This window comes from Cucurbitaria berberidis, assembly GCF_010015615.1.
Source record: "Cucurbitaria berberidis CBS 394.84 unplaced genomic scaffold K460scaffold_2, whole genome shotgun sequence".
Classification (NCBI taxonomy): Eukaryota; Fungi; Ascomycota; class Dothideomycetes; order Pleosporales; family Cucurbitariaceae; genus Cucurbitaria; species Cucurbitaria berberidis.
This window is the reverse complement of record NW_024468936.1, coordinates 1,398,117-1,425,633: the sequence shown is the minus strand read 5'-3', so window position 1 is coordinate 1,425,633 and position 27,517 is coordinate 1,398,117. Positions and strand designations below refer to the sequence as shown.

At 49.5% G+C, this 27,517-nt stretch overlaps 13 protein-coding genes across 13 annotated transcripts; 5 read left to right on the top strand and 8 right to left on the bottom strand.

Moving 5' to 3' along the window:
• Window positions 1-14: 14 nt before the first annotated feature.
• Window positions 15-2,037, bottom strand: K460DRAFT_363468 (YagE family protein). The gene is made up of 2 exons (XM_040932827.1): window positions 430-2,037; window positions 15-377 (listed from the first exon to the last, which is right to left on the bottom strand). The coding sequence occupies exons 1-2, from the start codon at window positions 1,882-1,884 to the stop codon at window positions 282-284; spliced, it is 1,551 nt and encodes a 516-aa protein (XP_040789955.1). The 5' UTR covers window positions 1,885-2,037; the 3' UTR covers window positions 15-281.
• Window positions 2,038-3,535: 1,498 nt separating this feature from the next.
• On the top strand, window positions 3,536-4,504 carry K460DRAFT_363467 (uncharacterized protein). Its single transcript, XM_040932826.1, has 2 exons — window positions 3,536-3,961; window positions 4,028-4,504. Exons 1-2 carry the CDS (start codon window positions 3,679-3,681, stop codon window positions 4,231-4,233), a joined length of 489 nt encoding a protein of 162 aa, XP_040789954.1. The 5' UTR covers window positions 3,536-3,678; the 3' UTR covers window positions 4,234-4,504.
• A 490-nt stretch (window positions 4,505-4,994) lies between these two features.
• K460DRAFT_332316 (uncharacterized protein) lies at window positions 4,995-6,368 on the bottom strand. The gene is made up of 3 exons (XM_040930832.1): window positions 6,019-6,368; window positions 5,850-5,965; window positions 4,995-5,794 (listed from the first exon to the last, which is right to left on the bottom strand). The coding sequence occupies exons 1-3, from the start codon at window positions 6,152-6,154 to the stop codon at window positions 5,219-5,221; spliced, it is 828 nt and encodes a 275-aa protein (XP_040789953.1). The 5' UTR covers window positions 6,155-6,368; the 3' UTR covers window positions 4,995-5,218.
• A 212-nt stretch (window positions 6,369-6,580) lies between these two features.
• Window positions 6,581-7,942, bottom strand: K460DRAFT_363465 (exoribonuclease). Its single transcript, XM_040932825.1, has 3 exons — window positions 7,737-7,942; window positions 7,569-7,688; window positions 6,581-7,511 (listed from the first exon to the last, which is right to left on the bottom strand). The coding sequence occupies exons 1-3, from the start codon at window positions 7,898-7,900 to the stop codon at window positions 6,920-6,922; spliced, it is 876 nt and encodes a 291-aa protein (XP_040789952.1). The 5' UTR covers window positions 7,901-7,942; the 3' UTR covers window positions 6,581-6,919.
• A 195-nt stretch (window positions 7,943-8,137) lies between these two features.
• Window positions 8,138-8,962, top strand: K460DRAFT_374455 (Cwf15/Cwc15 cell cycle control family protein-like protein; the record flags this gene model as incomplete). The annotated part of the gene is made up of 3 exons (XM_040934669.1): window positions 8,138-8,535; window positions 8,588-8,885; window positions 8,945-8,962. The coding sequence occupies 3 exons, from the start codon at window positions 8,138-8,140 to the stop codon at window positions 8,960-8,962; spliced, it is 714 nt and encodes a 237-aa protein (XP_040789951.1).
• A 778-nt stretch (window positions 8,963-9,740) lies between these two features.
• K460DRAFT_352533 (uncharacterized protein) lies at window positions 9,741-10,268 on the top strand (the record flags this gene model as incomplete). The annotated part of the gene is made up of 2 exons (XM_040931661.1): window positions 9,741-9,894; window positions 9,943-10,268. 2 exons carry the CDS (start codon window positions 9,741-9,743, stop codon window positions 10,266-10,268), a joined length of 480 nt encoding a protein of 159 aa, XP_040789950.1.
• Window positions 10,269-10,476: 208 nt separating this feature from the next.
• Window positions 10,477-11,590, bottom strand: K460DRAFT_279799 (P-loop containing nucleoside triphosphate hydrolase protein; the record flags this gene model as incomplete). Its single annotated transcript, XM_040928356.1, has 3 exons — window positions 10,477-10,686; window positions 10,737-10,871; window positions 10,925-11,590. The coding sequence occupies 3 exons, from the start codon at window positions 11,588-11,590 to the stop codon at window positions 10,477-10,479; spliced, it is 1,011 nt and encodes a 336-aa protein (XP_040789949.1).
• A 1,650-nt stretch (window positions 11,591-13,240) lies between these two features.
• On the bottom strand, window positions 13,241-14,710 carry K460DRAFT_241581 (uncharacterized protein; the record flags this gene model as incomplete). Its single annotated transcript, XM_040927318.1, has 2 exons — window positions 13,241-14,096; window positions 14,265-14,710. Coding segments are annotated over 2 exons (1,302 nt in total), but the record flags the coding sequence as incomplete, so codon positions are not given.
• Window positions 14,711-14,938: 228 nt separating this feature from the next.
• K460DRAFT_392749 (uncharacterized protein) lies at window positions 14,939-17,282 on the bottom strand (the record flags this gene model as incomplete). Its single annotated transcript, XM_040935899.1, has 3 exons — window positions 14,939-15,524; window positions 15,580-16,007; window positions 16,056-17,282. 3 exons carry the CDS (start codon window positions 17,280-17,282, stop codon window positions 15,071-15,073), a joined length of 2,109 nt encoding a protein of 702 aa, XP_040789947.1. The 3' UTR covers window positions 14,939-15,070.
• A 2,199-nt stretch (window positions 17,283-19,481) lies between these two features.
• K460DRAFT_57482 (uncharacterized protein) lies at window positions 19,482-20,249 on the bottom strand. The gene is made up of 2 exons (XM_040938533.1): window positions 19,954-20,249; window positions 19,482-19,901 (listed from the first exon to the last, which is right to left on the bottom strand). The coding sequence occupies exons 1-2, from the start codon at window positions 20,077-20,079 to the stop codon at window positions 19,575-19,577; spliced, it is 453 nt and encodes a 150-aa protein (XP_040789946.1). The 5' UTR covers window positions 20,080-20,249; the 3' UTR covers window positions 19,482-19,574.
• Window positions 20,250-21,123: 874 nt separating this feature from the next.
• Window positions 21,124-23,701, top strand: K460DRAFT_363460 (Nucleotidyltransferase). The gene has a single exon (XM_040932824.1). The coding sequence runs from the start codon at window positions 21,314-21,316 to the stop codon at window positions 23,447-23,449; it is 2,136 nt and encodes a 711-aa protein (XP_040789945.1). The 5' UTR covers window positions 21,124-21,313; the 3' UTR covers window positions 23,450-23,701.
• K460DRAFT_402741 (uncharacterized protein) lies at window positions 23,650-24,621 on the top strand (the record flags this gene model as incomplete). The annotated part of the gene is made up of 1 exon (XM_040936558.1): window positions 23,650-24,621. One exon carries the CDS (start codon window positions 23,650-23,652, stop codon window positions 24,619-24,621), a length of 972 nt encoding a protein of 323 aa, XP_040789944.1.
• Window positions 24,622-24,824: 203 nt separating this feature from the next.
• Window positions 24,825-25,637, bottom strand: K460DRAFT_402740 (uncharacterized protein; the record flags this gene model as incomplete). The annotated part of the gene is made up of 1 exon (XM_040936557.1): window positions 24,825-25,637. One exon carries the CDS (start codon window positions 25,635-25,637, stop codon window positions 24,825-24,827), a length of 813 nt encoding a protein of 270 aa, XP_040789943.1.
• Window positions 25,638-27,517: the final 1,880 nt, after the last annotated feature.

Below are 27,517 nucleotides of genomic sequence, written 5' to 3'. Positions count from 1 at the left end.
CACAAACTAAATAATGCTACAGTGGCCTGGTATTCTCTTGCATTCTTCCGGGCATTTTCGCCCCCTCGTGCCAATTAATTACAAACTAGCCGCCTATTCACAGCTCCTTGACGAGTAGCTGCTCCGTACATGTATGAGAACAACGCTAATCGGAATATCAACGCCCGCGAACCTCAAAATCCCCTTTTAAACATGACCTCCAAGCTTTCGTACTGCCGAAGTATCGTACAAAAGAAGACGAAAATAACAATACTATATACAATGTATAACCGCGGCGACTCTTAGTCTGCGGCATGCAAGTCGACGAAGATATTGATGGCGGCAACAACGACTTCGGCGAAGACCAGTATAATGACGATCCACTCGAGCAATTCACCCTGTAACTAATTAGCAAAAAGACTCTGGTTGGTAGTCGTACAGAATACTCACATGGGTCACTGTCAGTTGGTCTTTCAGGACCGCCAAAAGATCTCCAATCACATTCAATCTCTCTGTCAATAGGCTGACTCTTTGGTCCATCTCGAGATAGCTTCTTACAGCTTGGTAGACGGGGTCTAGCTGTGGCTCGGCCCACATCAGCTCGGGCGCGTCGAGCACCGAGCCCTGGAGATGGATGCTAATGCGCAGGATGAACAATTCACCAATCTGCATGTTGATCTGCTTCTTGCTTAGATTGATCGTCCCGGAACTCGCAATCTGCGCGGGAATGTCTTTGGTGTCGTCGATGGTGTTGTCGACCAGGTCCTCGAAGAGAGACGTCTTGACGCTCTGAGAAAGGCCGTGGCTGATGGCAAGCTTGATCATGTAGTTCTTCTTGTCCCGCAGACTGATGAAGTCGTTGTAGATGCGTGCTTGGTACTCGCGCGTGTAGTAGAAGTTGAACTCTTCCGTCTCTACTTCGTCTTTACCAAGTTTGTCAGTTTCGAACTTGGCGATTTCTTTCAGGAATCGTTTCTCTTCCTGGAGAGTCATGCCCCATAGCACAACAGTGCCATACTCAAACAGGAAGACTTCTGGTGTATGGACCTGGGTGTCGAAATCTGGCGTGTCGACCTGAGGATCCGAATCGGCATGTGTAATTGATGGCCGCCGGGGTCTATCGTCGATTGCTTCTTCATTCCCAATATTAGGTGCATCGCCCTCATCGTGCAGGTCGATTAGATCTTGTCTCCTTCTCTCGTTTTCATGCTCCACCTCGATGGCGCTATCTGAAAATCTTCTTTGTCTCTCCTCGGGGACGCCGTCAAGTACAGCAGTACTTGCGACGTCTTCGGGTCCTTTCGTTCCGTAGTTGTAGGGAGAGTATATGCACTCGTCGAAGCGCTTAGGCATGGCACCTCGCGCCTTTTGTTTGCCTTTTAGATAGCGCATCAAGTCGTCCAGTTTGTAAGAGGCTGCTGTACAGTATGCCGTTACTCGCGGCAACCGCTCCCGGTCTGCCTTTCCCAATCGAGCTGCATCTCTTCTAGCCGTAGGGTCTTTTATTCTTGTGTACTGTACGTATACATCTCGTCCACTCTCCTCGTCTTCCCCCTCTTCTGCGGCCGGATCGGGAAGGAGCTTTAACTTCTGTGCGGTTCTCGTCGTCCTCTGCGGGCCGATCTTCGGTGCGGGCGCAGATGGTGGTCTTGCGGGTGCGCCTGAGCTGTTTCTCCTTCGCAGTTTACTGTTTAGCGTGGACAGCATTGGCTGGCCGCCTTGGGTGGTGGGCATATAGCCCGAAGACGAAGGCCCATACGACAGCGTCCGGGACGGCTGTTTCGGACTGGCCGAGGACACGGTGGGGTTGAAAGTGACAGTTCGCTGGGGCTTGGGTGGCATCATGCGGCTTCCGCCTGACATGGATGAGATTAGGGGAGTCGTCTCGGTAGAGCTTGAGGCCATGATGGATCGATGGGCCTACTTCCACCAATTGCGACGATTCTTTTACCGACTAGAAAGCTTTAATAGAAACAGTACATGACACGATTGCCGATGCCGGAACTTGGCAGTGCCACGAATTGGCGTGGGTTGATGCGGTGGTGATAGGTGCGCAAGGTGTTGCTTGTCTCCGAGACTTCGAAATGACGTTGACCAGGAATATCAAAAGCTCGGACCATGGCCCCACGTGGTAGCGCTCCGTCTGCACCACCGTCACCAGCCATCTTTTTATCATCTTGGACCCTGTACGACCTGACTTGACTACTTGTAACCTAGGGAACTACAGTTATTCTGGTGCACCAGCTGGAGAGACGTTCTTGTGTCACAGTTCCGAGCCACGCCAGGCTTTCTGGCTGACATGTGACAGTACAGCTTGGTCCTTCTGTGCAAGATTCTCTACCTGATGGTGTATGGTTCCAAGCAAATCAGAAACTGTATATCAATGTCTTTTTCCCTTAGCAACTAGATCCTAACGCTATACACCTTTTAATCGGACTCAGTATTTATCCTCATTTCTTATCATAAACACCTGTAACTATTGTCGGGAAAGTCGATCTCACTACTTCATATCGGTATGGGAAAACTAGCAAGACCAGGAGTGTCACTCAAACCGATCTTTTCACTGCTCAGTGCCTCAGAGAGAGGCCTCTCCGGTATCTTATTCTTGTGTACCTCTGTCGCTTGCGGCGTTCTCTCGTAGTTGCTATGTAGCGCTGCATACTACAAAGACAAGTAAGAGCGCGGGGAGTGGACTAGACCTCCAAGTCAATGTCAGAAGTTAGACAGGGATAAAGTGTACTAGTACGATTATACGATGCGAAGTCGACTAGCGTATGCGGTTCAATATGGGCACGTCGGCGACTACGGGTACATGCAGTGGAGAACGCCCACAAATCATGCACAACAATAGTAGTTTGACTTCGGCTAACCGTGTCTAGCGCTTCTGAACACCCTCAGTAGATACATCATTTCGACCACTCCGGTCCCTGCGGTATCGGGAAACGCCTGTCGCTTAACTGAACTTAATCGGACCTTTCTCAACAACCTAGTCATCTCCGAATGGCACAGCTACTTTGCATGCTCGTTTCTTCATATCAGCCATACAAGAATACCAAGGCATAGTGCCTTTACCTATAACCTCACCGCATTCGGTCCTTCCAGTACATACTTGGTAGGCAGTGAGAGGAAATTCGGGTTTCTCAGCGAACAGTATCAAAAAACGGCACCCTGCTCATTCCTTCCATATCACATTAAGCAAAGTTCTTTTGGAGTCGTGTCATTCCAACACCGAGGCAGCCTTGGTAAGATTATGTGCATTAGCGACTATGAAACTTGGAATATTGGACAAGGTTGGGTTGGGGGCTGAACTACAATTAAGGTACATCACGACCTTGTAATTCCTCGCCAAAGTAAGCAAGCACCACCGAATCTGTATAGGGTGGAGAGAGACCGGGTTTTCATATTCCTATGAGTGTCTTACACGCATGCAGTGCTAAGCAGTCTTCATCTATTTCGCTTAAACACGAGGACCACAGTTCGCTTCAGTTACCAACACGGCAAGAGCGGAACCAGAGCCACTCATGGCAACTATGATCGAATGATGATTGAAAGTGAAGGCCTCTACGCCGGATTGACTAAACGGGGAGTCTGGACAAGAGTGAAGTGTATAAATACTCCCTCAATCACCTCTCCAATGCTACCTCACCACTACACTCAACATCCATCTCATCTTATCCTCATTCTCACCAAGCTTTCAAAATGCGCTTCTTCGCCCTCACCGCAGCTCTCATTGGTGCAGTCTCAGCCTTGCCCGCTGATGCTGTCCACCAAAGTGCCTCCAACTTCCTCGCCCCAGAGCAGAACATTCCCGACACACCACCCGTTGTCGAGGGTAAATCAGCCTTCACGAGTGGCACAGCCTCTAAGCGCGACACCGGCATTGCTATTTCTAACAAGAGCTTGTCCAAGCGTGCTACTCTGGTCGTGGATGTGTATTATGATTTGAATGGGGCTGGGAGACACGAGGGACTCTATACGGATAGTACGTATTTCCCCATCAAAATCTGCTACAATAGCTTGAATACGGTCAAGGCTAATAGAGAAATAGCCCAAAGGTGTTACAACCTGGGCAATGGATGGAATGACCAGATTACTTCCCTCAGAGTGCCCAACGGGTTTGGATGCATCTTCTACCGCAATAATGGCTGCGGAGTTGGTGACTACAGGCTCACTGTTCCTGGCGGGAACTTTATCCCTGATCTGAGGACGTACAATTTCGATGATATCATCTCGAGCTATCTGTGCTACAACTAGGCGGGTATAAGAGCCTGCAATCGTAGTCAGATTTGCAAATCTCGGGATGGAGTGGTGAGGTTGGGTGTCTGCGAAGTGAGCATATGCGGCTAGATGTCTCTACGAATCAGTGTGTGGCTATGGAAGGATCAGGACACTCTTTTAAGCTCGAGGAATGGATATCATAGCTCATCTTGCTGCTTTGAACGGTGATGTGCTTCTATGTCGCTCAATTTACTGGTTGAGATTAGTGAATTCAGTTTGGGAACCTTAAATCCACGCTCTCCATGGTACTCGCTCGACAACCAAACGTGCTCTTTCTCCAAATTCTTTTCCATAGGTACGATACTATATCTTCATCTCACTGGTCCAAGAGACAAGCCCTCCTAGACATAACTGCACGCGCCAGTGCTAGGGAAACACCTTGAAGTATCAGTCATGCTGGGTTTCCTTTTGCGCAATACTTCACCCCCCTCCTCACTTCTCCTTTTTAGCCGGCGTATTTTTGGCTACACACACAGACAAATGACACTCTTCTGTTCATCTTCCCCGTTACAAGATACATAGCTATTTTTTGGATGATCGCACTATTTAACAGGAACGTCATGGGTCTTTATTCCAGCTAACTCGGGGGTTCTCTCGTAGGTGTAATAGCTACGTACTCTCGTGTTAGCAAGTTATGAATCTAAATTGATAGTATACCCCCTATGATTACTATAGTCGATTCGATGTTTACTACCGCGTCACACATTATTCACTAAGCGTTTTTTTGTACAAAATTTCAGTATCAATTGTATAATGAAAGTTACATTATCTAGACACAAGTATTGCAATTCCATCCCACAAATCGGAACATCATTTACATCGTGCCATAATTAAACTCTTATGTAGCAAACTTACCAGCTACGCTTGTTCAGCTTTGCGAGCTTATGTTCGGGCTATGCCCAACGTCGCAGCTAAGCTAGGTGTGGCCTTCAGTATATCATGAAACTCTGCTGTAGGAGGTTTATGACCTCTTCGTGGCATCCGATTTGGCCAGATCCAAATGCCATTTGAACACCTTCTCGAAAACGCTCTTGCCGTTGCTCTCAATCACATCGCCGTGACAAAAGATGATACGCTCAAAGTCCCACTTGTTGATGCGGGCCATCGACTGAGCGAATCCCGGCCTGTCGCTCGAACTCGTTCCATACCAGATCGTGCGCTGCTGCCAAATCGCCGTCCCCCTAGTATTCTGTAGCGCGCCAAAGATCTTCGTCAATATACCACTATTCGCATCCACGCCGGTCTTGCTGAACTGCTCCGTCGCCGGCAGATTAAACAGTAGATCAGCGGTTATAAGGGATCGAGTGGGCTTGTGGTGGAACACGAGTTCTTTGTTGATGTGTGCGGGGACGTATTCCCAGTCAAACTCTTCATCGAATTCGGGCGAGATGGTGGTTATGGGCTTGGATTTACTGAAAACGAATGCGAAAGGCACGTCTTCATTCTTCTGTTTTGCGCGCTTCTCAGGGAGGGTTTCGGGGCCTAGGACCTGGGCGTTGGGGTAGGCTTGAGACCATGGCCCAAGGAAGATGTGATGCTGGGAAGTTTGTGAGAAGGCGGAAGAGTGGCAGTAGATGGGAAGGAAAACGTACCTCAGCGTCGAGAGCTGCGATATATTTTACTTCTCCTAGCTCGGCGACCTTGCGTTTAACTTCGTCGGTCAATGCGACTGGGGAGAAGACGGCAAGAGATCCAGACTGTAGACGCACTGTATCTCATCGTTAGCAAAGAGAGCATCAAGCCTAATACAGTATTTCGTACCGATTGTCCCTCGTCCACCGATCTTTATCTTGCCAAACCGAAAGAACGGGACAGAGAGAGTAGTGATGGTCCTGGGTACAAGATCGCGAATGACCATGACCTTCTCCGGGTTCGAGGGTACTAGTTTCGAAGCCATGTTGAAGGTTGTGAGAGGAATGCGAAGTTTGGTAGCTGTGGAAGCGGTGACAATATCCAAAGACTTATATATTCGGGGTGGAAGACGTTCCGGACGTGCGTATGACGCAATATGCGAGATTGATGGGTAGTGAGGTTGAAGTAGTGAATTAGCAATTTCGAGCCGTTAGCATTGATATATATGTATTCATGTAAGTTCCTCGGCCGAAGGTCTGATAAGCAGCGAATGTTTAGAGCCAGACTCTCGCATGCGGAGATACTGTTTCAGTGGGTTCTTGTCGCTCAAATGAAGTTGCAAGGGACAGTGGGCCGAGGCGTGTCATGGCGCGCTTTGTCAGCTACGTCACCATTCCAGGTCGAGAATTTGAGTTAGGTGTGGACGCCTTTACGGACGCAAACGGTGTGAACACAAATATTGGAAGATCATGTCTATTATTCGTGATTATTCATCCAAGCCACTATTGCGCACCGCCTAAATTCTCACTACGTCCTGCGCTCCTGCATAGATACTGTTGAATGCAGCAGGTATTTGCATTTCCCAACTGGCTGAGGCCTCCGCCCTGGTCGTAGCTCTTCGCAAGCTAATGGTCCGGCTGTTGACGCACCATATGGGTACTCCGTTATTTGCTAAGCTTTCCTTATCGGGTTGCTTAGCCTCGCGGACGACGCTTTGCGGGATGCATGTAGCCAACGCGGAGCATCGCGGACGGTCGTGTAGGTCCAGACTCGCTGTCTATCGTAAGGTCGTTGTACTCCTTGCAAATGCTCATCTCGCATTCTCAGCACTCAGCTCCGCCAGCAACCCTCCTGCATCCCTCTTCTTGGCATCCTTCTCAAGTCTTTTCTGAATGAACGTGGTCATCTCCTTGACCTTTTGTAACGCGACGTTGGTGCAATTTAACAAGGCCAGTGGATTTATCGTCGCTCCTCCATACTTGGCAATCTGGCATACCTCACCATGCTTATTCATCGTGAGAATCACCTCTCCCTGGCGAACCTGCTCTTCGGCCAAGTTCGCGTCTACCAAGAACACTTCGTCTTCGAAGTATGAGAAAGTTACACAAAGTGGCTGGTGTAGGATCGACAAAGGTATAGGTTCGCGCTCGCGGACGCTGAGAATTGTCGCCTTCTCTCCCTCTACAAGTACGTCTGGTCGTCGGAAGTGTTGCAATGCGGCCATGACGGCAATGCACGCAGCATCTATCAACCCCCCATCATGATCGATAATATGTACATCGGCGCGAAGAGCAAAGCATTTAAGGCCAGCGATGATGCAGAGCGATTCCGTGTCCAGGGCGTTCGAGCGACGAATCGACTTCTCCAGTATCCGGGAGAGGATAACCTCTGCGTCTGTAGGTCTAAATACCCAATTAGTTACTTGAGCGCAAGGACACGATAAGATGTATGCAACATACCGACCAACTTCGAATGCTGGAGAAGCCATGGGTGAGAACTCGGTGACTATTTGGAATATGCCGTCAAACTTGCGCTCGGGCAATGGTGTCGTAACATCTACTGATATTCGAGCAATGACCCTGGAAGATGTTAGAATATACCAAGTATACAACGACTGGCACCACTACCTTGTTTTGCCTAATTGCACGTCCGCGACGCCATACTCGTCTCCAAATGTGAGCTCAAGCGGACGAAATGCGTCGAAAGCGCGCCCATCGAGCCGAATTTGCTCCTGCAGCGCTTGCTTGATAAACTCCCGCTCATTGAGCGATATCTCAGCTTCTCGAGGCATCTCGCCTCTACAGATTCAGGGTGCGTGCTTGTTGTGCAGAAGTTATGGTCGTTGAACTTCACTGAAAATGCGGGGCCGGAGAAAAGTGATGGCCGCGCTCTTAGCGCGATTCTCAAGCTGGAGTGTCTCCCAACTTTTACATCCTATCCTCAGCAGAACAACGTACGTCAACAACGCGCAAGACTTCCGAAAGTTGCATCAAACCCAATCTCGGTCACTATATAATCGACAGACACGATGACGACTGCCCATAGACCAACGTTCGATCCCGCACGCGGCAAAGAAGCCCAGCGAGGGCCCGCCTACCACCAGCGCCTACTGCCAGCACACACTACTCTCAAGCATAGGCAGCCAGGACAAGGCGGAGATGCCGAATATGTCAAGCGCGATCTCCGCGCAGAACTTCTAGAGGCCGAGGCACGCCACTTTGCAAAGAAGAACGGCACCTATGTCGAATCAGAGTCGGCGACCGAGCCTAGTAATGCGCCGAAGCGACAACTTGATGCGGTTTCAGCCGCAGACGAAAGCGAGGAGGATCAAGCAGATCAGAAGCGGCGGCGGATAGAGATGCTAGAAAAATTCAGGGAGATAGACGCAGACGACAGTAGTGATGAAAGTGAGAGTAGCGACGATGAGTGAGTTGCACATGTTCATATTGAATAAATGGCATTGCTGACTGTTACAAAGTGACGAAGACGAAGAAGACGAGACCGCAGCCCTCATGCGCGAACTGGAAAAAATCAAGAAGGAGCGCGCTGCGGCCAAAGCGAAAGAGGAGGCAGAACATGCAGCAGAGGAAGAAGAGCAACGCGAGATTGATGTCGCTAGAGGCAATCCATTACTTAATGCGCGCGACTTTGCCATGAAGCGCAGGTGGGATGACGATGTTGTGTTCAAGAACCAAGCACGAGGCACCGAAGACAAGAACAAGAAGAAGGAATTCATCAACGACATGCTGCGTTCTGACTTCCACAAAAAGTTCATGGTAAGTGCATCCTTCACGTTACCAGTTTTGACTGCATAGAGGCTGACACCAAGCGACAGTCAAAATACATCCGATGAGGTCATTACGCTTTTTTCCCTTTTATCGTAGAGCGAATCTTCATGCATTGCTGGCGTAGGTGGATCTTGGCGCACGATTATTTAGAACTACTCAACCTTTCGCGTAGACGCGACACAGGTCTAGGACGGAATATCAGGTTGCTTGTCAGGCGTGGGGTCCTCACGCTATAGGACCCTTATCTCGATCAGCAGTATCGACTGCCGAATTCGGATGTTAGCTATCTTTCCCCTCAGCTATCTCCATCATCGATCCAAGAGAACTTCTAGGGTTTCAATAATGGACAAGTATTCGAAGGGCGTTTACAAACGACCTTTATGTTCTCGGAGTTCCGGTGCTCAGCTTTCTAATTTCTCTCAAAATTTCCAAACATTTGGGTTTGTCAACTTACCGATCGCAACAGTAGATAGTCCTTGCACCCGGGACGTTCTTCGACCCACAATCTAGAATCCTAGTGCTTTCGGGAGAGATACTAAGCATAGCTTGGCTAAGCCTTCTGTCCTCTTATAGGGCCTCTCCAGACTCCGATCTACATGGGAGCCATACGCCCTCTATGCAGAATGACCTCATATGGCTTGAGGAGTCTAAACTCAATGCTTATCCATTATAGAGAGACTTAGTAGCTGGCAGGCGGATGGGGTTTGAGTTCATAATATAACAAATCCTTGTTGCTCACTGAAGATTATAAGATTTACTACGATCAAAGCAATTATCCACTCCACCAGAATCTCACACTTTCCATCTCTTCTTCGAATATCTTCACTATCTACACTCCACACAATGGCAGGCTACGGTAACCGCACAGCGCCCGACTACGTTGCCGAAAACCTTCAAGAAGAACACACGAACACGCGCCTCGGCCTTACGGACTCCAATGCCGCTTACTCCAACGCACAGCATCATGGCTCTGGCACTACCGGTGGAGCTGGATTTGGTACGTACTTGGTCCCTACAGTCTCATGGCCTTATGACTTTGATATAGATTGGATGGCGTCGCTGACCAGCAATCTAGGCAATAAGCGGTCGTCCGTCACAAAATCCGACTCCAATGCGCCCGTAGACGAGGAAGAGTTCCGGTTTGGCTTGCACAAAGATACTGCGCCTTACTCTAACGCCACACCACACGGCAGCGGTTCGACAGGCGGCGCAGGCTTTGGCAATAAGACGGGTAGCTTCAGCGAGAGCAGCGATTCGACGCTAGGCAAAGTAATGGAGAAGGCAGGGCATATGATGAACAACGAAAAGATGGCTGAGAAAGGCAGAGTCAAGAGAGAGGAGAAGGGTTTTGGACAGCAAGTTGAGCAGTAGACACTATCATTATTCAGTGCTCTATTTCCTTGCATCTATGCGCGCGCGCAAGATGCCTTCTGTGTTATTGTTGAATTGATATCAAAATTCGTTCCCATATGGTCCCATGTTGTACAGCCAATTTTGACCGAGCTCGCCTCTTCAATAAAGCTCTACAGCATAACATTACAAATTACTGCCGAGGACGTATCTTTAGGTCAATAGTGATTCACGAAGATGCTACCGTATGCCCGCTTAGCGATGGCAACTTAATATCGCCCCTCGATAGGAACCTCCTGAGTCCGCTGGTTTTAGTTTTATGAGGCCTGCTTAGAGCGGCTTCTGCAACGTAGTCGAACAGATCTGTGATGCCTTTCCTCTCAACGGCCGATGTCTCAAAATACGCAAGCGCGTGGATCTTGATGGCGAGTTTGTCGGCCTACATAGATTGTCAGTATCGTTTCGGATTGCGATTGTAGTATTACACACAGCGTATGGCGATATCGGCATTGCCTGATGTTGGTGCAACCTGGCGAGAGTTGCTTCATCATGACGAAGATCTTTCTTGCAACCCACAAGTATCTTGCGCACATCTTTGAGGTGGCTGTCGGCTTCAATGTTCCACTATGATTGATTAGCAGCTTCAGCTGTAGATGGTTTAGGGCAGCAAGGCTTACCATATGTTCTATGTTCTCAAGAGAATCAGGCTCCGCGATGTCGAAACAGATCAATACAACATGTACATCCTCATACGAAAGACGACGTAGTCTCTCATACCCATCCATACCGGTATTATCCCAGATGGCGAGTTCAACTTGACGGCCTTGATTTGTCATCTTCTTGACGAAGTTATTGACAAGCGGTGTGTCCCCAACTGGCGTTTTATCCTGACTCCAGGCACTAGCAAGAAATGTCTTCCCACACAATGTATCACCTAGCAACAGTATCTTTCGCCGCACTACACTACCGTCGGGAATGTCTAGAATGCTCAGGTTTAACGATGTCAGAAGTGTCCAGTAGCGGTCGAATGGCTGACGCTGAAAGTCGTTTTTTGAACTCGGACAACGATAGTCTCTTTCCAAGCCACATGAATTACATGTCTTGTCACTAATAGGCTGTAGTGTGTCTGACTTGCAGGCGTTACATGCCCATATCCCCTTGAATGACTCAATATTTTCAAGGAATTCAGACCAGCTGATCTCTGAGGCAGGTAGAGCGTTTATGGCCTGTACTGCATTATTTCGATTCTCTTCTTCGACTGGACTTGGGGCCGCATCTATGCATCCGTTGACATGAATTGAGGCAGCCTCTTCTGACAGTCCTGATAGAGATTCGTTGCACATGGGGCACGAAGGTTCGTGGTCAACTACCGTACCCTCGCCTGTTGGTTGATCTAGTGCACATCTACTATGCAGGTGTCTCCAAGCCACACCCTCAGGTACCTTTGACAAGTCTACAGAACAGTGTGGACAAATGATGTTTTCCGCGGGCGACACCTCAAATGACTGGTCGTCACCAGGCATCCATTCCGCCTCGCGTTCGTCTACTGGCGCACTGGAGAGACTTAAGACACCCCGTCGATGCTTCATTCCGGTATTGATAATCTGGTCAATATGTGAATCGGAAGCACTGCGCCGCACACTCGAACCTGATGCATGTTTCTGGAGTACATGAGTCGCTGCTTCTGCATCTTGTATAGGGACCATAGTCCCGTCATTGTCGACCGATATTGTGATGTGAGGCATCTGGGCTAGAGAACTAGATGCAGCACGGGCCAAAGTAGGACTATATGGAGTAGTCATTGCATCCGCCGATGGGACTACTTCTTTGAACTCTTCTCTATCGATCTTTGGTGTATATACCTCTTTGTCGGAGCTGGGGTCGCGTCGCTTTGCATTGTCCAGGAGAAAATCTTCGTCAGTAGCAGAGATGAACATCTCACAGGCTTGAGCTGCAGCAGCATCTCTAGCCTGCTGCTCGTTGCTATGACCGGAGACCGTACACCCTTGTGTTCTGTTGATCTTGACCATGCAGGTGTATCCGTCAAAGAGCGAAGTAGTGGAAAAGTAAGGTGTGCGGCCATGGAAATGTTTGCAGTATGTTGTAAGAAAATCAATGTCTCTTCTCCGACTTGTCGTTTTCTTTCTCTCAGCGAAATCCTCAGCTGATGCGTGGTACAGTAGGTCGAGGTATCCAACTACAGTCAACGGCATTGGGGCGATGGCTAGGGAATTGTTTTTCCTGAATTCTAACCGCTCCTTGTAGAATGAAGATGGACCCACTAGCAGGGCGCCTTCTTTTAGGCTACGAGAATCGTGTGCATGCGCAGGCGTTGACTTAGGCGTTTGATTTCCAGGGGCGAGAGCGTCCCCCTCGGCAACTGACGTAGCTTCACTTTCGATGGAAGTAGTTGACGTTTCGGTGGCAGGCGTCAGAGGTCCAATTGAACTTGACGTCTCTTGTAAGGAGGTCATATCTCCTTCTACTACAAGATCGAGTGGCTCGCTCTCAACACCGTCCGAGATTGACACAGAAGGCTCGGTAATTTCTGGTTTGGCGATATTTGATTCTTCTTGCGCAGATAGAGGTGAGGCATAGGAAGGTTGACGCCCTGAGAACATGGATGTCACACGCCCAAGAGTCTCGGAAACTGTATTCGACCGCCTATGCCCCTTTTCAATGTACGTCTCGTTCTGCACGGATGGCTCATCTACTGTCTTCTCAATATCATTAAACGCGTCTCTTGTTTCCTTAGGTGCGTCTGGAGGAACCCCAGCACGGTGTTTGGACGAAGGGGTGGTCATCGATTCGGACTGGGAGGTATCCCGTGGTGAACGAGTCGATTTGGATTCCGACAGCGACCGTCGTAATTTCCTCTCATGACTGCCAAGCAAAGCTGCATAAGCGTCTTCTTCGTCCGCTTTCCCCTCATCATTGCACAACTGAATCAGGAAGGAGAGGCATTTTTCGTAGCCCTTGTATCCAGGCTGCCCAAGCTTCTTAAAGCCCCGTAGAGACCTTCGCCCTTGTAAATGCGCTTCCATGTACTCCTTGTTCTTCATCATGAGTTCGGCCAATTTCATCGTGTCCCACAAGTACAGTTCATCTTTCTTGCCCACTTGACGTTCGGTGATGGAGAGTTTCTCTGCCATTGTCGATTTCGCTTTGCTCCAGGATCCCAATAGACAATAGGAATCCGTAAGCTGTTCGAGAAGTTCTGCCTTGGACACCCCACAAGTTGATACACTCTGGAGTGACGTGAGGGAAGCGTAGCTGGCGTTTGATGAGAATCTGGTTACGCAATTGCGAAAATGTCGAACCGCACCCGCCAAATCGCCTTGATCCTTGCGTTTCTTGCCTTCGTTGAATAGCGATCTGATCATCTCGTTTTCGATGTCGGAATCGCTGTCAGAGTGGTACTCAGTGGGCGTGTCGCCCGTGCTAGCCTCCGAAGGGTCGGGAAAGGATACTTCCATGTCCTCATATTCGTACACTGTGTTTGATGACATCCAGCGGAGCATGGGCTCGTTGGCATCCCTGACAAATACGTCTCCAAAATCAGACCCCTGTCTGACAGAAACTTTGTCACTAACTTCTGCGTTCAATGTTGTAGATGCTGTGGAAACGACGTCTGCCGCTGAGCGGACGCACTCCCTCAGGTTGTTCATGTTTTTGAGTTCAACCTCATCTTGATCTTCGCTCTGATTCAACACAGCGCTTTGAAGTTTCTCAATTTTCGCGTTCAAAAGTGCACCAAAGGTACGGAATTCATCGTAGATTTTGTCCAGGGTCGGGACAATCTTCTCCGGGATTTTTTCAGTCGACTTTTGGAAAGTTACCTGGTTCCAACTGAAGGAGATATCAGTAATAGACCAAGAAAGGTGTAGCGCGTAGACTAAAGTGTGAGACCCGTTATGTGTACGTTTCTTTTTGGTGTTAAACATAAACCAGTGCTCTAGTGCGCGATGCTGGAGCAGGCTGAGACTGGTGTTACAGATTGAAGGAATGCTAACTCACAGAATAATGGTACTCAGAGACAATTGAAGGGCTGCACGATAAGATTGGATCTGCTCCCGATAAGTCGCAATCTGTTCGATAGCACTCTTGAACCTAAGCTGCTTCCTCGGCGCGTCTAGAATCGATGTCTTCTTGTTGGTGCCGTCCAGAAGCGTGTGCAGTTGTCGCAAAGTGCTTGCGCAATCATCAAGCGATCGCGCCAGGTTCTTCCAATGGCTCCCAACATGTCCCGTCACCTGTAGGTTCGATTTGATGTCGTCTTGTTCGAAGGTCTCTATCATGGACTCGAGGACCTGCTGAAATCCACCCACATCGCTGAGAAGGCCCAAGAGTGTCGCATCCACGACGCTAACCTCTTCGCGAAACTGCTTTAGAAGGACGGTTACCTGCACAGAAACTTGGATGAGCGTTAGCACGCTGGCTGTGATGGACAGAGGGTCTGCCATCCCGCCTCATTGTTGAAGGCGTCGTTGGACGTCCGGATCGTGTCCTGAAGGTGAAAAACCCTCGGGACGCACGAGGCTGTAGCTCAGCTGCTCGGTCGCGCCCGCCTGCATAGACGCGGGCTAGATCTAAGCCTCATCACCCGAAGCCATTCTCGCCCCCAAACCGGCTGTCCCATCACCGTATTTGACTCGGGACACAAGCAATAGGGAATAAGTCAAAAATACACGGTAAGGATGGGTCCTTAGTGGAGATGAGTACCTTGGTGTGTCTATACTTAAAAATCAAAAAAGTATGTACGGCGCGCCGACTAGAGGTGCAAGCGCTCCTCAGCTTCCAAATCAGGCCCTAAACTATAATAGCTACTTGCCCGCAGGATACATTGTCCCCTTCTTTATCGAACTACTCTTCGAGGACGCCTCATTATCTGTCTGATCATATACTGTCGTTGCATCGCTCATCACCGTTATACCTCGCTTTATACCCACCCTTGGGATAACTACATCGCCATTCTTCTTCGTGCAAGTGTGTGTGCAGCAATGCCGAGGCGTCTCAACTGATAGTTCGCACAACGGCTGACCATCAATCGTAGCAGGCACTTCTGTATCCTGACGCACCCAAATTCCCTCTTCATTGGCCTCGTAAACACGTCGCTGCAGTTGAAAAACTCCATACTGGATCCATCTATCGATGCGCGGAGCAAGCGCTTTGCGAGAGCGCCCGAGGAAGATGATGAATTTGAGTACGATCAAGTCGAACAGTGTAAAAAATGCCGCGAGCGCTACGACAATAGCAAGGCCAACAACAGAGATATTCCTATCATAGAATGTAAGCCTATCTTTCTGAAAAGCACATGATTCAATATGCTTACATGACTCCACTAGGCTTCACCATTCGCTGAATACCGCAGAGCTCCTTCTCACCTTTGGTAAGATTTGTCTGTATATACTCCTTTAGTGCAGGGACTCGGGCGCTGAAACCCATGGCATAATCAGCGATATACGCCTGGAAAGTCGCCCATATATACTTCTCCCATCCAACAACTTCGGTGACCCATTGATCGGCTGGGAAGTCCTTAGTTACAAATCCGTTGTTGCTGGCGAACTTGGCCGTTGCGTTGAGACCTTTCAGAGCAGCATCGTAGCTAGTGGAAGAAGAGCTTGCATCGAGAATGAGTTGCAAGCCTGCAATTTGGAGCTCGCTGGCGTTGGGGAAACTTGTTGAATTTACGGCATCGGGAAGGAAAGATAGATCTGTGCAGAAGTCTTCCTCGCCTTTGCGCGCATGGCAGAGTTGGTGCTATAACATGTCAACTTCCTGAAGATTCGAGCAAGGCGCAAATGATACCTTTTGTTTGCATCCCAGCATGGCATTAGGCCAATCAGAAAAGTAGACGGTCATGTTATCAGTTGTGGAAGCAATCCAATTGAACGGCTTATGCGCAGAGAAGAACGGATCCTCAACAGGCGCGGAATATCGCACTTGGTTCAGCGTCACCATGATCAACGTCAAGTCGGCATTTTCAGTCGCCAGCTCTGGAATGGGATCGAAAATGCTACTGATGTCTCGTTCCGGCGCGCCCCAGCGCATGACGGTGTTCACTGTGTATCCTCGCGTTACATTCGCCAGGACAAGACTCTGGGCCATAGTAAGATTTGCCCACTCACCCGTAGAACGCCGAAGACCATAATGAGCTGCTAGGTTTTGCTCGCCAGGCAGTAAAGGCCGCGTATTGAATGGATAGTCCTTCGCTTCGAAGACTGTCTGGTACTCTTGCGTTTTGAGGACTCCGCAAGTGGTCTTCCTGCGGTATTTGAGTCGTTGGTGTGCCTGGAGATTCCAACCAAATATATCGTTTGCATCGACAAGACCAGAGTCTACGGTGACGCCGGGTTTGTCGAACGGCTTACAGATTGTGTCTGCGAAAGGGCAATCGTGGCGCTCCGGGACCAGTGGAATATTTGGCTGCACGAAAATATGACATCGTGCTGGGAGCGACGTTCCTTCCTGATAGCACTCCTGGGCATATGGTACACTCAGGGCTTGTAATTTGCCATTATAATCCAGGAATGCGAGATTGTTGGCTGAGAAAGTATTCCCATCATTGGGACGCAGTGGTCCGCAAGCCGGACTGTCCACAAGGACATGCAAATTCGATGTGTCCACGACGTAAGATGAGAACACTCCGGCCACGATGGTAGCCGCCGCGAAGAGTGAGGTGAGAATGAATATTAGGACAGATCGCGCCAGAGCCTTTGTCGTTCGCTTTCTCCAGATCCACCAAAGCTTCACCCAATCGGCTAGCATCGAAGTTGGTGCCGCAGCAGTGCGAAGAAGAGCTTGCTGCTGTTGAAACAACCCGTCAGCTGGTCTTCCGTCTGCACGTAACATGTGTAGAACAAAGACGACCAAATTCCAGAGATGTGCCGTTGCGATTGTCACCAAGATAGCGAGCAGGGCGATTGTAACGGAACCAGTGCGAACATCGGTGGTAATTACTCCACCTAGAATAGAACCATGCTCGATGTTGTTCCAATACCCACGTTTGACATACTGCGTCTCGACCTCAGACATGGTAGGCGTGGAGTTTATCTGTCGGGCGAAGGATCGAAGGAGGCGGGAACTAGTGTATTTGTCGGGCGAAGGATTGAAGGATGCCTGAAGCTTAGGTGAACGAAAGCCGGGGCAGGTCAGCGCAACATATCTTAACCGATCGATCAATCGCAATCTACCCCCCCCTGAAGAATGCGCAGAAAACTGAACGCAAAGAATATTGAATCAGCTCTAGTTTGCATGAACCGACAATCTCTTGGGTCTCGATCAGTTCCTGTCTACGAGAAAGTGCTGAACATCACAGGCTGTGACCAGCGTGTAAGCACTAGGGTCTATCACGCATTACCCGGGCCCGAAATGGGGCCAAATCGCCTATTGCGCATGCTGTTCATTTGTTTCCATCCATTTAGGTCCGATTGCAAATTAACCGCCAGGGTTTGCTGCGATTTCATTGGGCCGTGGGGAAGCGTTTCAGCGAGTGCCCTTGTTCAAGGCTTGTTGCTCAGCCCCCATTGCCTTTCATAGATCCGTAATTCGTTTCTCGAATTTGCGACCTTCCTTTGTAGATGTGCGGGTCCCACACGGGACTTCCCTTTTTACCATGGTATTGCTACACTTGAGTCGCTAGTCTTTTCTTAGAAACGATACATTAAATCAGGTCTACGGAGTATTCTCCGCGTGGCGAAAACTACAGTTACAAAATGGGCGACTGTGCTGTTCGAGAACATGATGATAATTCTATGTGAATCTATGAAAATGATCGGATTTCCCTCCAGAGCTCTAGCTGGCGTGTTACTGCTATGTCATCTCCTTGTGGTAACACGAGGCTTTGAGCATGACCTATCGGGCACCGGGCTTTACCTCTTGGGATACCAATTGGCATAGGCTTATCAATAAGAGCTGTGATGATGTCTGATCGTAGCCCGGCATCTAGAAGAGCCAGCATCAAAGCCAGTTTGGGACACGAGTGCTTTGTAGATCTGCACATAAGGAAGGTGCATTCCCTCGTCATTTCTTATCCCATCGCTGCATATGGACTCTTCGACGATCAATTCATCTCCATCCCAAATGGCACCAACATTATGCAAGAACGTGCTCTAGGCTTTGCTCGTGATGGACCTTGTTTTTGCTCAAACCTGACAGTATATATCTAATCACGTTGCTATGTCTTACTGTGCAGAGCTCCACCCTTTTCCCAACAGCCTAGTATCATCTAGAGTATCGGAAGCAGCGATTGCCACACTAACCCATGCTCAATCTACCAACTGTCCATAACTAACCTTTATATAAAGGATGAGCATTCCATTTGCAATTCTGTAAACAAGACGTAATGGCGAGATCCTCAACTTTTGTGTGCTGAACTGTCCCTGTCGTTATTTGGAAGAACCCAAAAGCTATAGCAGCAATGCTATTTCGCACAGTCGACCACATCCTAATGCCTACAAGTATGACCACAAGGTCAAAGGCAAGCAAGCACGGAAGGATCATATTCAAAGGCCGAGAGAAATGAAAGGTTGATCGTGATTCTGGTACACTGAAGTGAAGAAAATCATCTGTTTCTAGGTCCTCAGAGACAAGTCAGAGATCGTGACATTTGCAATGTACTCATTGAGGATGTCTTCGGAAAAGTCCAGATCTCTTCTCGGTCTCCGAGGGCCAGATCTAAGCCTCATCATCCGCAGCCATTCTCGCCCCCAAATAGGCCGAGCCATCACCGTGATTGACTCGGGATACAAGTGATAGGGGACAAGTCGAAGACAGACTATGAGAGGCGATTAAATTGAGTCTTGCGTTTCGTGTCAAGCGAAGGACGCGCACCATACAAACTTTCGGAGAAGAATGACAGGGAATGAGAGATGAGGATGGCCGAAGGTACGACTAAGCGCAGTGCTGCCCCCGATGGCGCCATACAACTCAACTAAAAGGGTGTAAGGATGCGAATAAAATATACAGGTTCAGTTAGCACAAAGAGGAGGACGTATGGCTTGATAGTATAAAACGGTAGTATCCTGAGTCAAACAACGTAATGTACAGGACAACGACTACGGCAATCGAAGCTTGATTCAAGGAACCTGACCACTCGCTGGCTAAGTATTCAACAAGCACCTCCCTCGGATGCCAAGTCATCACCTGATCTCGCGAGAGATGGGAGCAAATAAAATGAGAGCGGGAGTGTTTCAAACGAGAATGGCTGGATAACCATGCTCTTGTAGGATGACCTTGCTTAGAACCTGCCAAAGAAAGATGCTAAACTCCGTCCACAGATTGTAACATTTACTCGTTATGCATAAAAAGGGCAAGAATTTCGATCGTTTATCGCCTGAATCCCCCGAAACTCTGTTTCCAGTGGCGCATGCCCGTCGGTCGACGCAGTTCAAGCTCTTTTCCTTCATAGCCGAAGCTGCTTTCCCTGCCGTGGAAGAAAGCACAGAGACTCTGGAGCCAGGGCCATTCTTCGGATACCGGGGCGCTAGGGAGGATCTGCGGGGCTTCTAAAGAGCCAGGGGCGATGTCGCCAGAAACGTCGTTCTCATCGTCTGCTAAATGAGTATGGAAGAGCAGGTTTTTCTTCAGGTGAGCGAGGAATGGTTCGAGTTCGGAAGCTGTTGTTGAGCTTGATAAGCGTTCAGCAATTTCGAACTACCTGTGTTAGTCATTATAATACAGTAATACGACCCAGACGTCGGTTTACCTCTTTCAGTCCTTCTAATCGAAACTGCTCAACTCGTTTTTGAAGTCGCGGTGCCGAAGGTGTGATAGGAATTGCGGAAACGAAGGTAAATATGGCCACGATGGCCATGAGGATGAGAGAGCGCATCTTCGAAAGAGACTAGGTGCGAAGCCTCCGAGGAGTAGTTGAAGGTGTTGGAAGTGGGTCTGTATACAATAGTGAACCCTATAGAAGCCAGCGCTCTTTTCGAAAAAGCGAAAGGTGTAGAAAGAAGGATAATGAACGAAAGATATGCCGTAGAGAGAGAGCGGCGACCTGTACCAGAGTAATATGGACTCTATATCCGGTACAGAACCTGCAGGACGACCAGGGTAGCGAACGAAAAGCCGGTGCGGCTGCCTCGCATTTTACATGTCACCTACCGACCCCACTATATATCCGTGCATGGGAAGTACTATGCGGAGGCGTCGCTCATACGCTCCCTTCCCTATAATTGCGAAACAGAAGTCCGGGCACGGAAAGGAAGGGATCGGCAGCAAGGAGAAACATTGCCCACGTTGGCGCCATCATGAGCCGATTGTTCGGACACCAGAACTATGCTCGGCCTTCCCTCTTCAAGACGGAGGCGTGGAATTCCTCGCCTTGAGCGGCTTATGACAGTCGCGGAATGCTTGGTGCGTGCGGGACCGAGGGTGGCTTGGCCCAATCTGGCAGTTGTGGTTGGGAGGGATGGTTGACAGCCGTTGAGGCGCAAGGGCATACAACGCTGAGATGGACTGCTGACCCCATCTATTCGACCGTTGTTTCGCGCGCCTTGAGGATATAGACAGGTTGTCCTCAAAACGCGTAGGTGGCTCCACGCTGTCTAGCTATGCATAGCTAGGCAGAGCGCCTTGTTCATGCGTCGACGTCTGGGGCCCGTCATCCAGAGACCTACCTACCTACTACAGCCTGAGTCCCGCGCAGCCCCGCCAGAATGATTCCGGAGGAACAAGTTGAATAGCATTTTGGTGAAACGCCCGTCACGGATAAATTGAAGTTGAAACGGCCCGCTGACCTAAGCAGCGGTTGACGGGCACAGACCTCGGTGAATGACGTGACTAAAGAGGCAAACAGAACAAAATGGCCAAGAACTGCTTAGTACTCCAGCGCCATTCCCCCTCCCTCACCTACACGTCATCCATTTTTGGCCAGTGAATTATCGATCCGTGACATTATATTCTACGCCACTACCGCATAACGTCCCATTGATCGTGGGTATTTGTACAATGGCCTACTGGTCGTCTAGCCACTGCCGTCGAAGACACAGGACTCGCTTTCGGGACACCTCTTGACAGCGCCCTTGCTTCGACTTATTGAAACACGGCAATATTTTCCAGAAATGGTTGACAAGTATCATTCTTCTCAAACAATGCGCGCGCCCTCACTGTCACCCACCTCTACAATATCGCTACCTGGCCTCGATCTCAGCAGCATCCCACCAATCGCCATTTTGTCAGCCCATTTGAAGGACGAGGAGGAGGCGAAGCTCAAGGAAACATTACGCCAGCACGATGCACCTCTTACTACCGATGTCTCAAGAGCAAATGTTTTCATTGGCAAGGTAGGAACTAAGAGGCGGGCTGAGTTTGAGTTGAGGTCTCGAAAGTTGGTAGTCCAAGAACTCGTCGCAGTGAAGCGGGCGGCAAGTCCAATAAAGACAGTTGGTCCTCCAAGCAGGAAAAGAAAGCTTTCTCGAACAACGTCTAGCCATGTTGCAGTACACGAGGGAGATTCCACTACCGAGGACGAGACCGTCGAAGTCTCAGAGACCGAGGACGAAGCACCTGTTGAGAACCAGGTCGCGCCATCGTCATCATCTTTCAAGTCCGAGAAAGATGTGCGCGTAGCACCGGTGTTCGACAAAGGCTCGAACAACGACATCATCTGGGTAATCAAACTGGATTGGATAGACGCCTGCGTGTCAGCAGGTCACCTTGTTCCCTTAGCGGACAATCTGGTGTACAAAGCTAAGGTATCAGAGCGACCAAAATCATTGAAGACCAGATCCATCAAAGCTGTTTTCTCCGCGGTTGCCAAGACAACACCTACTTCTCAGACCCTTCTGGCTACCCGGCCACACACTGTGCAAGATATCCTGGACCGGGCAAAGTCGGATGTTTCTACAACTGTATCAAAATCGACGTACCAGCCCCAACCCTTTAGAAGCCATGGCTCCCGACGCTTTGTGGGCAAGAGCTTTGCCTCGTCTAACCTGCCTGCCGGCAAGTCATATGCCTCGCATGCTGCACACTTGCTTCAAGCAACAACGAGTGAATACGAGGGCGAAGACAGTGACATTCCACAACCTCCAGACTGGGTAAAGAAGGGCGTGAAGTACTCTTGCCAACGATTCACGCCTGCGAACGGGCCTAATGAGGACTTTCTTGACCAACTTAAGAAGATTCGTACGGCCCGGACGCTTATCGACGATGAGATTGGTGTTCGCGCGTACTCAACAATCATCGCTTCTATTGCTGCATACCCGTACAAACTCAGTCATCCCCGCGAGATTACCCAGTTGCCAGGCTGCGACGAGAAAACTGCCGTGCTGTTTGTCGAGTGGAAGAACACAGGCAAGATCCAAGCGGTCGAAGACTATGGAAACGACGAAGCGATGAAAGTTCTGCGCACATTCTACGATATCTGGGGTGTAGGTGCGAAGACCGCCCGAAACTTCTACTATAATAACCATTGGACTGATCTCGATGATATTGTCGAGTTTGGCTGGAATGATTTGGATCGAGTACAGCAGATAGGTGTCAAGTACTATGACGAATTCCTAGTGCCGATCCCCCGCGATGAGGTCGAACAGATAGCATCTGTCGTCCGAGAATTCGCAGTGCGTCTTCGCGATGAGCGCATTACGGTCACAATCGTTGGCGGTTATCGGCGTGGCAAGGTAGCATCTGGTGATGTGGATATGATTGTCTCGCATCCTGATCTCGAGTCCACAGCGGGCTTGGTGCGGGAGATGGTCGAGGTTCTCGAGGATGTGGAATGGATTACACATACCTTGACCATGAACATGACGAATACGAACCGTGGGCAGCATGTCCTTCCTTTTCGTTCTGCGAAGGGTGCTGGTGTAGGCTTTGATACCCTTGACAAAGCGCTCGTGGTGTGGCAAGACCCTACTTGGCCGACACGCGATCGAGATCTCGCAGAGGACTCGAAAGCGAAGAATCCGAATATTCATCGCCGTGTCGATATTATTATCGCTCCATGGCGGACCGTGGGCTGCGCGGTCATGGGCTGGAGTGGCGGCACGACGTTTCAGCGAGATCTTCGCCGGTATGCGAAAGCCACCAAAGGATGGAAATTTGATAGTAGTGGCATTCGCAGTAGGAGTAATGGTGAGGCGATATCGCTGGAGGGACCGGATGGTGTGGATGGGACACCAGAGGAAGCCGAGAGGGTAGTGTTTGAGGGTTTGGGATTGGAGTACATACCACCAGAGTATCGGTCTACTTATTGATGTCTGCATGGCCTGATGCGCTTCACGGTATGGTTCTTCACGACACGCTTCAAGTGCATCATCACAGCACACCACTCTTATTTATTAGCTTCACACCAGTCAGACACTTCCTTTACGATTCCACCGCAATCATGTACCAACTTAGTATCTTGTAATACAAAGCTACAGACAGACTCGACATCTTACTCTACAACACAAGCATGGGCAGACTGCTCACCACACTCACCACCGTCTTGCGAATCTTCACGGGCCTGATCGTCTCGCTCTTTGCCTTGCCAATCTTCGGTATCTGGCGCCTCCTTCTACTACTGTTATTCAGTATACAGGAGATCCTGAAACTACTCCACATCCCCACCATCGCTATATATCCTCTGGCATACTCGTACTTCTCCCACTGTTGGCAACACTTCCTGAAGTTGCGCGCGCCAGCACTCGTAATAAAGCACTGGATACGCATCACTGCTCTAACGCTATTCATCATATCAACCGGCCTCTCATTCACAATCTTCGTAAAGTCTAGCATGCTGTTCCTTCCCTGGCTGCTCAACCCCAAGTCTAAATCCAACTCCTACTCCCACTCCCACCACAAACACAAACACAATCCGCGCACAGGAACCGGCATCCTTTTCTACACAACGCTATACATAGCTACCTGCGCGCCACTGTCGTCGGTCTTCGGCGTTGGCGTCGCAAGTTTCTATTATGCGAGAAAGTACTGGAAATACGGCAAGTTTGAGAAGAACATGCGGCGTAAGCCGGGGGGAAGAGGGTACTGGAGGGATCCTACGGACGCGGCAGATGAGGCTAAAGCGAAGGGCGTGGAGAAGCTGGATAGGAGTCTGAAAGTCGAGGTGGATCAGGACCAGGCTGATGTGTGGCGAGGTAGTGTGGGTAAAGACCCGACGCCGCGGTGGGACGAGGCGGAGTTGTATGGTGGATTTTCAGGGACGGAGAGAAGTGGGCTTGGGGGTGTTAGTGAAGAGCTGGGAGGTTTTATGCGACCCCAACGTGCGGTGACTTTACCTGAGCCGGCGGCGAGTTTTGCGAGCAATCACTTCACTAAAAATGGTGTTGGGTCGATATGGTCGACTGACAAGTTCAAAAGTGGATATGATGGGCGAAAGATCAGAAAAAAGGCTTGGGATGAGGATATGGAGATGAGTGCGCGGTGAAGTAGGGGGAGGTAGAAACTGCGCTGGCACAGGGTAGTCGTAAGAATTAACGGGACTTATCATCCTATCATTAGCAGCGACTAGAATGTGACAGACTGGGAGAAGGGATCTGGTCGAGAAGGAACAGATTCTTTGGCTTGCTTAGTGGATCTGTGTCTCACAGGACACTCAACTTGACCAGCATATAGAGGGACAGGCTAGAGTCAAAATGTGTTATCAATGGTTGGTCCCCAGATTTCGTGCTCGCCCCCTGTGTTAGCTGAATCCCAGATCTCCAGCTCCTTCCCTACCACTCTATCATTCGTCCCCTGATTTTGCCCCTTTACTACTCTCTTGTCGCTCGCCTGCCATTTACGCCCTGTCTCCGCGTTCTCTAATGCCGCTCCGTGATCATGATCATTCTCTACCTCGTCGTCATCGTCATCGTCCTGGTACTGGTACTGGTGTTCGTGTTCGTAAGTCTGCACCGGTCCCCATCGCACATGTTTCCTTACCTTTTCGTTGACCCTTTCTTGATCATTTGAAGAACCCATGGCGACTGGTTCGACACGAAGCCTCGAGACAGCCCTCATTCGCGCCCATGCATCTCGCATCTGCACCTTCGATAGTTCTACCGGGTGTGTTGGGTCAAATGTTGAATGTGATTCAACCGGGTGGAGGTGGACTGCTTGGTCATTTCGATAGGAAGGATAGGGTGGTGACTGGGAGGACCTCTTGGGCGGGGGATTTGAGTGATATTTGTGTTGAGGGTCTTTGTTCTTACCACCGTACGTAGACGATGAGCGTGTAGATTTGACCTGGGCAGAAGCATCTCGGCCTCCTGCATCCTGTGTAGTTTTTTTGGCATCTTTGACAGACTCCCGGTACTGAATATGACGTGGATTGTCGGTGAGGAGGTGGCTAGCCGCAAGGTAGATAAGAATGGCGTATTCCCAGACAGTGGTGCCTGCGCTTGTTGGGTTGACATTGAGTTTAGAGCCCGATGCTTTCGCAGTTTCTGTTCGTCGGGGCTTCATCGTGTTGTATGTCAATAGAGGTCGCCGAAATGGAATCCTTATAGAGGTATGATAGTATCATGGGGAAGTTGGAGTAACATCTTGAGCTGGAGCCCGCGTGTGGCTCTGACTCTGTCAGTTGATATGAGTGGAGTGGTAGCACCTGAATGCCCAAGCTTGATAATCTCGTCATTTTTTGGCGTTGACTCTTATTTGGCTCACTAATTCTGCCGTGGATATAATATGATGATACTCGAGTGAAATATTATCGATGTTTAGTTGAACGGGGCTGAATGATGGCCATTGAGACACCACAACCTAGTAGAACCGCTGTTATTCTAATGACTATATGGGGCTGCACTACTTAGTGGAGGTTTCCGCAAAGTGTGCAGTCAGTTTTCCTGTTTTTGATCCCATTGTGAACACTCCTGAATAACCTGACTCCCTCGCTCGCAATGATGCTCGGTATAGGTAGGGCTTCAGGGACGGCAAGTAACGAAAATTGAACCTCTTTCAGCTTCGAGGGAGAGACTAGTTCGGCGCAACCTAATAAGAATAACTCTAATGGCTGTGTATACAGTGGCAACTTCTCTGCAAGAGCGAGCACCTGCTGTTGTGCTATCTTGGCTGTGTGATTGGCAGGCCTAGGCCTGCGCCTGCCTTCTAGTGTAGCCACAAAATCCTCTCCTCCCCGCACTTCATACCACCTCTGGAGATATCCATTCTCGAGTATTAGAGTAAAGCGCAATATGATGCTTGCAACACTAGCACACTGCTTTCGTTCACTATGGTTTTGAATCTCGCTCTTTACTCGCACTGATGTTATTCAAGGGAGACTATGTTGGTGTAACGAATGACCGTATGTGGCGCACATTATGCAGATAGGCTGTGCACTGTAACGATCACAACCACAGCCTTGTGGTGGCGGGGTCCAAAAGATTGCGGGTTGCCTCATTGTTCAAAAGATATGTGTTTCTCATCAGTCTCTTGTTCGAATACTCTCGATACAGCATCAACATGGCCGAACATCAAGCTCTTACCCGGTACCAAATCGTTTGTGGTGAACCAGACCATAGGGAAGGTGCCGATGTAGGCGACATCCAGCTGCTTCAACAATATGGGTAAGGCTGCATGACGTATGTCAATTTTAGCTGAACTCGACAGCAGACATGAAAGGCAAAGTGACGATCGCATCACCATAGAGAGCGACCACGAAACTACGGCTACGAAATCGACTTGTGCTCCGTCCATTTCGCATGATAACGACTTTCTCCTTGCCACAAGACCCGAAAAGAACCACCCCCAGCGTCTTGCAAAATCCAGAGCGCCCACAGGATGGCGTACTGGGGCCTTAGTATCTCTTATTGGTGCCCTGCCAGTCGGTGTATTCAACCTCGTTATCACCGTTTTAGTGTGGAAGAGCTCTAGCAAAGGATCCATCGGGACATTGATTGAAGGCAACTGTGGGAGAGTAAGGAAATTAAACGTCTGGATTCATTTGCTTGTGAACTTGCTTAGCACTTTGCTGCTCTGTGCTAGCAATTACTGCATGCAGGTTCTCAGCGCACCGAATCGAGAAGAGCTGAATCGGGCGCACGCACAACGACTCTGGCTTCAAATCGGCGTACCAAGTCTAGGAAACCTCAAACATATTGGAAGCGACCGAAAGACACTTTGGATCGTGTTATTATTATCCTCCGCCCCACTCCACCTACTATTCAACTCGGTAGTCTTCACGAATCTTCAAGCGAACAACTACGCCGTCATTCCCACGACACAAACTTGGCTCGATGGGGGATCGTATGACACGTCCAACTTCAAAGACTTCTACGAAGGCCAGAAGCTACAAGTCGCGATGGATGCATATAGAGTCAATCTCACCGACATGGTAGTTCTGAGGG

Excerpts from the sequence above, each read along its gene's own strand:
- K460DRAFT_363467 (XM_040932826.1), top strand. The coding sequence starts at position 3,679 with ATGCGCTTCTTCGCCCTCACCGCAGCTCTCATTGGTGCAGTCTCAGCC. Across the intron at positions 3,962-4,027 it reads CGAGGGACTCTATACGGATA|CCCAAAGGTGTTACAACCTG; the intron begins GTACGTATTTCC and ends ATAGAGAAATAG.
- K460DRAFT_332316 (XM_040930832.1), bottom strand. The coding sequence starts at position 6,154 with ATGGCTTCGAAACTAGTACCCTCGAACCCGGAGAAGGTCATGGTCATT. Across the intron at positions 5,966-6,018 it reads CGGTGGACGAGGGACAATCG|TGCGTCTACAGTCTGGATCT; the intron begins GTACGAAATACT and ends GATGAGATACAG. Across the intron at positions 5,795-5,849 it reads TCGCAGCTCTCGACGCTGAG|CATCACATCTTCCTTGGGCC; the intron begins GTACGTTTTCCT and ends CAAACTTCCCAG.
- K460DRAFT_363460 (XM_040932824.1), top strand. The coding sequence starts at position 21,314 with ATGGTTGACAAGTATCATTCTTCTCAAACAATGCGCGCGCCCTCACTG.
- K460DRAFT_363468 (XM_040932827.1), bottom strand. The coding sequence starts at position 1,884 with ATGGCCTCAAGCTCTACCGAGACGACTCCCCTAATCTCATCCATGTCA. Across the intron at positions 378-429 it reads ACCAACTGACAGTGACCCAT|GGTGAATTGCTCGAGTGGAT; the intron begins GTGAGTATTCTG and ends AATTAGTTACAG.
- K460DRAFT_57482 (XM_040938533.1), bottom strand. The coding sequence starts at position 20,079 with ATGCGCTCTCTCATCCTCATGGCCATCGTGGCCATATTTACCTTCGTT. Across the intron at positions 19,902-19,953 it reads GATTAGAAGGACTGAAAGAG|TTCGAAATTGCTGAACGCTT; the intron begins GTAAACCGACGT and ends TAACACAGGTAG.
- K460DRAFT_363465 (XM_040932825.1), bottom strand. The coding sequence starts at position 7,900 with ATGCCTCGAGAAGCTGAGATATCGCTCAATGAGCGGGAGTTTATCAAG. Across the intron at positions 7,689-7,736 it reads GTGCAATTAGGCAAAACAAG|GGTCATTGCTCGAATATCAG; the intron begins GTAGTGGTGCCA and ends AACATCTTCCAG. Across the intron at positions 7,512-7,568 it reads CCAGCATTCGAAGTTGGTCG|ACCTACAGACGCAGAGGTTA; the intron begins GTATGTTGCATA and ends TTGGGTATTTAG.